At 37.7% G+C, this 9,338-nt stretch overlaps 1 protein-coding gene across 1 annotated transcript in view; it reads right to left on the minus strand.

The window, feature by feature from the left end:
• The window catches only part of Rps6ka5 (ribosomal protein S6 kinase A5), a 198,081-nt gene that overhangs the window by 12,369 nt on the left and 176,374 nt on the right, over positions 1-9,338 (minus strand). The window contains exons 9-13 of the mRNA XM_004635134.2: positions 7,135-7,296; positions 5,895-6,020; positions 5,415-5,548; positions 4,548-4,641; positions 830-1,000 (exon numbers count right to left, since the gene is read on the minus strand). Of these exons, the coding sequence (XP_004635191.1) occupies positions 830-1,000; positions 4,548-4,641; positions 5,415-5,548; positions 5,895-6,020; positions 7,135-7,296 (687 nt within the window). The remainder of the gene's footprint in view (positions 1-829; positions 1,001-4,547; positions 4,642-5,414; positions 5,549-5,894; positions 6,021-7,134; positions 7,297-9,338) is intronic.

Consider the following 9,338-nt stretch of genomic DNA (forward strand, 5'->3'; position numbering starts at 1 on the left):
GTGAGACCCTGTAGACCCTGTACTAAATACATTAAAAAAAATTAAATGTATTTGAAACACATAGGAACATGGGAACAAAAATAAGTTCTATTTTGGAGAAAAAAAAATACATATAATTTTTCATGGGGAAAACGATTCTTTTGTTTTCTTTTTATAAATCATGTTTCTTTGTTTTTAATTTACATTATCATTGTGCTGATTTTCAAAAAGGAGGATTTTTCACATTTTGATATTAATGAGGTATCTGTGTTAGAACTTTAATAATCTTTTGAAAGGAGAAATATATAAAAAGCAGCTCCTTTTGCATTGCTACACAGTTCTATAAGTATTATAGTTTGAACAAAGAAAAGCTCATATAAAGATGGAACAATTTTTTATTAAACCATGACAATGCTTTGTGTGTAAGTATGTAGAATTCCATTATTACATTTCTCCTCAGAGCTAATTGATTTGATTGCAAATGTGAAAAATAAACTTTAAGAATACATTATTTTAAAAAACCTTCTCCAAAAACGGATACATATAGAAGAGATATTATTTTCTGCTGCAAAATTTTCCACAGCTATTTTTATTCCACAACTGTTGCATAAAGTATTTTTTCCATAAAAGGCTCTCACACTTACAAATATAACTTCAAGAAGATCAGCTGGCCAAAAAATGACAGTTTTAGAGTGACACAGAAAAGGAGAAAGAAACCTAAGAGGTATGTTTTCAAGCATCTACTTCAGAGCTCTAGTGGGAAAGAACACACCGCCCTAAGATCTCACATCTGTTGGAGGACTTTTAATAATGGTGCTAGGTGTACAGAGGCAGGCACAGGGCTTTGTACCTCAGGTTTGAGATCTCTGTGCACGACTCCGACATCATGCATGTGGCTCACGGCTGAAACAAGCTTCCGCATGATGTAGCTGGCTTCAGTCTCACTGAAGTGTTTCTTTTTCTTGATGCGTTCAAACAGCTCTCCCCCATTCAGAAGTTCCATCACCAGAAATGTATGAAGCTAGAAAAGAAAAAAAGTAATAATTTGAGAGTCTTAATGAAAAGAAGTAGAAGTTTATTAACATAAAATACTATGGACTACATCATCGATAAATTTAAATAATCTTTGATTAAAATAACCAACAGCAATCCTTGAATTTTAGAGGAAAGAGCTGAAAGATAAAGAGGCATTACCAAAATAGAATTCTATTTTGGAAATGGAAAATTTCAACTACAGTAATGAAATCTTCATATACCCTTTTCCGGACTAATTTTTGCATTTGAATTCCATTCCAACTTTCCCTCTTGAGTTTACACATTTTCTTTCTAAAGTGTGACCCAGTGAATAATGAGTTGTCTGTTGTAAATAATGTAGAGATTACCAATTAGGTGTGGGCTTGGCACACCCACTTAATAGCAAATTTACCTTTTAAAAAATTTTCTTTGATAATTTTAGAGGGTCAGCAGATTAGCTTCTGGGTTCCTGTTAACACTCTCCACAAATGCCCCATAGCTCACAGGGTGTGGGGTTTTTAAAGATGTTTTTTGTTATTTGCTTTTGTCTGGTGCTTGGGAGCAAATCCAGGCCATGATGCATATTAAGCAAATGCTCTATCACTGAACTACATCCTCAATCCCTGCTTGTTTTTCTTAAAACTTGCTTTTGATCCCAGTAGAATTATAAAGTTCATTATGCTATATATAAATTTCACATATATTTCCATAAAGAAAATAACATAGGAGCTACTGAAAGGCAAAGGACTTTTATCAGCTCTTAAGCAAACACAACTAGTTCAGAATAAATTATGTCAATACTTGGGTTCAGGTACTACACACTGCAGCACCAACAGCACTCAACAAACGTTTCCAGAATTAAGCTCAAGGGCCTGAGTTCAATCCCTGGTTCCACCAAAAAAAAAAGAAAACTTCAAAAAAATTGCTTCATAAAAAAACTGTAACTACATTATTCTGAAAATACTAGACAAACTGTAAAGAGTGAACATCATTTTTAATAAGAAAATTACTTCTGCAGTGTTACAGATCAAATTAATTGTTTTCACATCAGATGAATAAAGTACAGGCTAAATGTTCACTGCAAGTATAGACCAGTGAGCTTCAAAACAAAGATAAGCTGAGGCCTGAAAGCCACTTCTGTTCCTTATGATTCTGGGGATGCTGTTTTACCTCTATGAACTTGAGAACCCTTATCAATAAACTGTACATAAAATGAGCAAATGTAGGTATGCCATCTAGAATAATGACCCTCCAAAGGTACCTAGCTCCTCAGAACCTGTGGCTGTTAACTTATATCCTGAAAGGGACTGCAGATATGGTTAGTGAAGGATCCTGGGAGGGGAAGACCATCCTGAACTATTCATCAGGGTCTGTTTTGACATGGGACAAAATAAACAAGAGATTCAAGTATGGCACAAAACGTAGGTGTCTTCTATAAGTTAAAAATGGCAAGAAAACAAACAGTGCCTGAGTCTCCAGAAGGAACCAGCTATGCCAACGTTTAGACTCTAAACCAGTCAGACTGATTTTGGACTTCACATCTGCAGACTGTGGATAACTTTGTATGCTTTAAGTTCATCGTGATTTCTTACAACAGCAACAGAAAACTCTTGGCCTGTATAAAGCACAGATCATGGCACGTAGATGACCTGTTCTGCTGGAAAAGACTGGCTATGGGCATGATCTAAACAATTCTGTCTTCATCCTGGAAAACCCAAAATACAAATTTCAACAACTGCACATTAGAATGTATTTATACTAATGTGTATAAGATTATGCCATGAGATAGTTTACATTCTAGTAAATTCTGAATATAGAAATAGCAAGTAATCAACTTGTGACATAAGTAAAACACTAGGGCTGTAGTTCCTGAGATCTAACATCAGTCTGAAGGTCAAATATTAAATGTGTTGGTTGGGATACAGCTAGTGGCACCGATACAAGACTCCAGAGTGGGGTGTCTAAGGACATCCACTGCTACCTAGATTGATAATGTGAGTTTCTCCTTTATCTGCACAACAGCTATTATCCAGTCTCTTCCTGAGCAACTCTAGTGGACAGGGCATGCACTACCTCCACTACAGCTGAGTAGCTCTACGAGGTGGGAGTCCATGGAGGAGCAAGAGGGGTGGTTCCTCCTGAGTCCTTGTTTTAGAGGTGACCCTTTATGGACTGTGAGAACCAATGAGCAAGGAGGAGGAGGCAATGCCAACTTGTGTACTGATTGTATAATATGAAAACCAGGCTATGTTCCTGCCTCCCTAAAAGTGCGAAAGCAAAGTAATTACTAGTTGGACTACGTGAGCTCAAGCCCCAGCCTTAATCACCTAGACTGAGTTTCCGTTTTCTCATTGGCAGAGTTAAGGTAAGGACTCTGGTAACATGGGAAGATATCTGGAGCAGCAGTTATTATAGACACCAGTCACTGAAGAAGCTACTTGTGCTGTTGCCTGACCTTGCCATAACATGTCATTCTTGGTCACAGTGCACTGAGAGGGCAAAAGCTGTGGTGGAGAACTGAGGCCCAGTTCTCCTGGTCAAGGATGTCGCAAGCTTGCGGCGAGGACAGCCCAGAATTGCACATCAGACTTTCTCTGCTAGACTTTTGCTCACTATCACATGATCATGGTACAAGTCTCCTAACCTTCTGGAATCTCAGCTTGTTCAAGGATTAAAAAAAGGGCAAAGCACATTCAGGACTGCTTTTAGGTCCTGTGTCTCCATGTAGTCTTGAAAAGGATTAGGACTAGGACATGTCTCCTAGTCTTAGGAGGAAAAGAATACTGTCATTGAGTAATTTGTGACTTGAGAGATGGCAGTGGGAGGGGCTGACAAATGACAGGGACCTGACAGAATGACACTCCTTCAATAACCCAAGTGGCAGGGCTGGGGATACAGCTCAGCGGCATGAGCACCTGCCTGGCAAGTGCAAGGTCCTGAGTTTGATCCCCAGTACCACACACACACACACACACACACACACACAAAAAAAAAGCCCAACAAAGCCAAGTGCCATGCTTCTCTATTAGTTTCCTGTTAGAAAGCAAGTGGAAGACGGGGTAGCCAGAGCTGGCTGGCAGTTCAGCAGAATTTGCCACCTGGAGCAGGAAGATGAAAGGGAGTATCTTCGGCCCTTTTCCTGTTTGCCTTTAGCTTGTGGTAATTTGGATTAAGACTACAATCTACTTTAGAAGTGAAAAGCAAACTGAAGGCTCAAAATTACTAAATACTGAGAGGCGTGCCAACATGTGACCACTGAACTATGGTGAGCAACAGCTGCACTGGCAAAAAGCACACCAGTGACAGTGACAGTGTCACTGAGCTCCTGCCCCTGGCTTCCGTCCATGGCATATGTAGGGATGAGTGAGGGAAGCGGGAGAGGTGAAAGGATGAGTTGATCTGGGGTGGGTGAGAACGTGTGTGGTGGTCGTTCTGCTTTTCCTAGTGGTTGGTGGTGTTCTGTGTTCCTGATGACACAGCAGACCCCAAACTGGTGGAAACAGAACCTTGTACGCAATTTAGCTAGCACACACAGAAAAGAGCACGGGGAGTACCTGATCATGAAAAATTTCATGCAACTTCACAATATTGGGGTGTCCTTCACAGAGCTTCAGTGCTGTTATTTCTTTCTGAGTATTGGCTTCCATCCTATAAGATGAAGTAGTTAGCATCTACATGTCTCTTCAAACAAGTTTGGAATGATAGTATTGGCCCAGCCCTAATTCTGTTTTTACTTTCAGTGCATTCAGAATACAGTATCAAAGTAGCAGAACAAGTTTACATAAAGGTAACAAACCAAATCACCCACCAGAACAGTTAAGACTTTTTTGGGAGAAAATTATTTGGAGCTAGAAAAGAGCCAGTCATGAAAAAAAGATGCTCTATTTGCCTTGCAGCTCGGTAGTAAGACTACACAGTCATGGGCTGGAGACATGCCTCAGTGACTGAACACTCACCTGGTGTGTGTGAGGCCTGGGACTGAAGCCTCAGGACAGGAGAAAAGGCTACACGACACCACACAACCATGAAGGTGAGAATCAGTACCAACACCAAGATGATTATCAAAACTATCAGGAGCTTGCTAAATAACTTCAGAGAGAAGTACATCACAGACTTAACTAATAGAGATGCAAAAGCTATTTCTATTGGTTAAAATAATGAAATCATATACCAGGAAGTTTTCCCATAAAAACCTTGAACATATAACAGATTATATTAAATATAAAAAAAATGGATTAGTTTCCAGAAAATATTTATTAGGTCTAAAAGAAGAATGAATCAACCAATGAGCCCAGGGGTTAAGCTCATAGGCAAAAAGGCTTACAATATATTGTTGGTTTCTTTTTCAATGTACACCTCTTCATTTATGAATTCATCAACTACGACAAGTTTAAGAACAAGACTTTAAGAAATGGGCACACCTTTTGCTGATTATTTTCACTGCAAATGCTTGGTTACTTTTTTTGTGTACACACTTTCGACAGATTGAAAAGCTTCCTTCTCCTAATGGCTTGTCCTTTAAATCCAGGTCATAGTATTGATAGAATGGAGAGTCCTGGCAAGAAACCGATGTCATGTAAGCTAAGAAAGTATAATACAGAAGGGAGACGCAGAACTATAAAGTAATATAACATTATTAATAAATATGAATGAAATATATTTATCATCTGAAATTCATCTATTTTCACCTGTATCATTAATTTAAGATCCATACTTCTGTATCACATAAAGGAGCTTATTCAAATTGATGTTAATAATTCTTTAGGGTAAATACTATTTTCACTTACTAATTTTCTAAAATTGTACAGCAGTTGAATGGTTAATCTATTAAATTTATGGAACTTGAGAACATTGTTGTAATACTTAAATATGCAGATCACAAAGTGGCCACGTGTCTGTACCTTCATCATGGCACTCCGGGCAACATTTGTCACCCCGGGACGCTCGACTCCCATGTGAAACTGAAGAGGATCTATCACAGCTGCGTTACGTTTGAATAGGATCGAAGGGGCAACGAAGGAATAGCCCTAAAAAAGAGAAGGAAAGGCGAAGCATGACGACATGCCGTTTTGCAGTTTAGCACGCTAGATTGAGATGACTTTTTTCTTAGAGGAATACTCAATTAATTGTTGAGATGAACCTAATTTCATTTTATTTGTAATCCCAAATGCAGTTCTTGTAATTAAATAGAAAAATGTTTTGCAGAAGGAGATAATGCCATCTTCTGGCAGAATTAAGCCAATTCAGTAACAAAGGCAGGAAAATGGTTCTTCCGATCCTATCTGCAGAACTGACTCAGAGCTATACTTCTTTTGCTTTTTGCTAATAACTGTTTGCTTATAAAATTAACTAATTTTTCAGAAAAGATACTGTCAATATATTAAACAAAGTAGCCCATGTTTCAAACTATAAATATAACAACTTTCATTAAAGCTAGTTTCTAATTCAGCAATTATTTGACTTGTATTCTATTTCTTGAGAATAGTTAAATTTAACTTTGGGTTTTGAAAAGGAACAAACCTAATGACACGATGTGGTGAGCCTGAAATGATACAATGTTGGATGATTAACCTGTCTAAGCTGGAGCATCCACTAGCTCAGCAACACACATCTACTAAGTATGCGGTCAAATGCTAGACAGTGACGTGAGACGAGCGAGAGACACAGCCCGGATGGTCCGAGCAAAGTGCACTACAGCACGTAGCAGAAGGGCGACTAAGAGGCCCTGCTCTTCAGTCTGGTGGAGACTTTTTCTCCATATAAAACTCTTTCTCAGTCTTCATGAGTGGGAAAGCAATGGGGTTTTATCCACAGAAGATAATAAAATCAGACCACATTATGAACTCAATAATACATGAATTGAGATAAAAACAAAGCATTATTGTAATTTCTATAAAAGCCTGAGCAAAAATAAGATTTTAGGTATAAAATAAATATTCCCTTAAACAAAAATAAATGCACAAACATTATCTGCTACTTAGCAACCATTAGCTTCAGTTAGCAACTTGAAATATCTTTATACTTAATACTTCTGAAGACTAGAGAACCCCAGTTTTAAGATGCCAACAAATGCCTTGTACAGGAAAACCCACACCAAGGCAAGATGGCCAGCAGACGCGTGTGCTGCGCCCGGGACACTACCTGGAACAGCCTCTCGGAGCTCTGTGGCAGGGCTGCCGGAGAATAGGTGGGGTCCATCTCCGTGAACTCCTCGGCAAAGTTACTCACGTCCAACTCATCTCGGATGACTGGCTTAAATGGGGCAGAGACTTTTTTGGCAGCTAAGTCATCCCAATTTATTTTCTAAAGCAGAGAAAGAAAGACAATTGGTAAAAATCAGAAGTAAATAGAAACTGCGTGATGTCCTATAAGGACAGATTAGTATTTTGATTGGTTAATTGGGAGGGAAGTTAAAAATAATGACACGCATCTCAGGTTGACACCCCGCTTCCCTCCATCCCCTGACCCCGTTTTCTAGCTGTAGATGGAGTTTCAGTAGAGGTGGTCTGAGTGAGACTGCTTCCGTCCCTATCCTCTAGGGGGCAGCAATGCACCCTAGTTCACCCTTAGAAACGGCAGAAAAACTACTTTTGTCCTGAGCTTTCTGGCAAAGCTCCCAAAGTAAAAAACAACACAAAGTACAATAAGAATCCAATAAAGGGCTTTAAAATGTTCTGTGGATATTAACTCTAAAGGAGTAAGTTTTATTTTCTAGAGAGAGTGTTAACTGAGCTTTACCGTTCACTTGTTTTTACTTTGGGCCATCTAGACAGATTTAAAAATATTCACTATTTGGGCTGGGGAGATAGCTCAGTAGAATAAGCACTTGCCTGGCAAGTGCAAGGGCCTGAGTTCAATCCTCAGTTCCTCAGGAAAAAAAAAAAAAAGCAAAAAAATTTACTATTAATCAAGCATCTGCCTATGTCCGTAAGTTTCAATGATACTATTATAGTGGTGCAACTGTTCTTTTCTCATTCAGTTGTACTCAAACATTTTAGAAAGGGCCTCTTACCTCCCCTGAAAAATAAGCCAATGTTTCCCTTTCCACCCTCCTTAGACAGTTCTTCAGTAACTGACATTATTTTATATTATTCAGATTCAACCATCTATTGTTTACGTTCCCTTTTCACTTAATAAACCCTTAGGTAATACTGACTTCTACAGATCTCTCATTACCAAATGTCTTCAAATCTAATGGTGTTTTATCATTACTGACAGTACAGCATACTCTCAAGAAAGGAAAGAAGCATTACTGGGACATGATACGATGTTCACTTTGAGATGCATACTGATTCCAGGGACGGTAAACAGTAAAAACCCGTACTTCTTGGCTGATACATTTCACGAGGTTTAATCACTACCACAATATGCTTATATTACACTCCTTTGTGGAAAAAAAGGAAATTAAATTAAATTATAGATCTTTACATTTTTCTTTCCAGCTAGAATGGGTTTTAAAGATAATTTAGTTCACTTTCTTTATTTGATCCAGAAGGAAACTGAGGCTCAGAAATAAGAATTACCTTTCACCTTTAAACCCTAGCTAGTGGAAGGACCAGAATTTGAACACAGTCTCTTGACTTTCTGGACAGTGTTCCTTCCATATGACTGCAATGTTTTTCATTAAAAGTATATAGTTTGCATTTGGCTATTGTGAAGTTTCTAAAAGAAACTTCCAGAGTAAAGGGGTAATTTAGAGAAGCATGTTGTTAGCATGAGAACGTTTAGTGTGCAGAAAATTGAATGCTACTGTGATGCTTCCCACAGGACCGCCTCGGTCTCCACAAACACAACTCTGGTCAGCCTAAATGTTTATCTACCACCTAAAAAGTCAAATCAATTAAGAAGTTTAAAATTACTATTTCAAGTTATCAAGAAGAGAAACGTTTCTAACATGAAAGACATACTGTCACAAGTAGAGGGAACAATGAAAAAGCTCCTACGGAAATATAACCGGGGGCATTTTGGTTAAATACTTGCTTGAATTTTACTTGATTGTCAATATTTCTGGCAGACTTAGTTTTTTTTTTTTTTATTAAAGATTTATAAAAATATATTTTCCATAACTGGCAGACTTAGGAATAAGATATTTGAAATAGGTTGTTCAAATGCTAATCTAAGCCAAATGAATTTGTGAAATACTGAGTTTATTTTATCTCATGTATTTCTTACAATGTTTATTCTAAATATATTTCTTACTATGAACTTCTGTAAAATGTATAGCATTTTAAAAACTGATTATAATGAGAAGCTGAAATAAACATGCTCCTTTTTATGAGTACTAAAGTGTATAGAGATGATTTTTTTTTCTTTTTTTTTTTTTTTTTTTTTTTTTTTTTTTTTTT

This window comes from Octodon degus, unplaced genomic scaffold (genome assembly GCF_000260255.1).
Source record: "Octodon degus isolate 3935 unplaced genomic scaffold, OctDeg1.0 scaffold00070, whole genome shotgun sequence".
NCBI classification, from domain to species: domain Eukaryota; kingdom Metazoa; phylum Chordata; class Mammalia; order Rodentia; family Octodontidae; genus Octodon; species Octodon degus.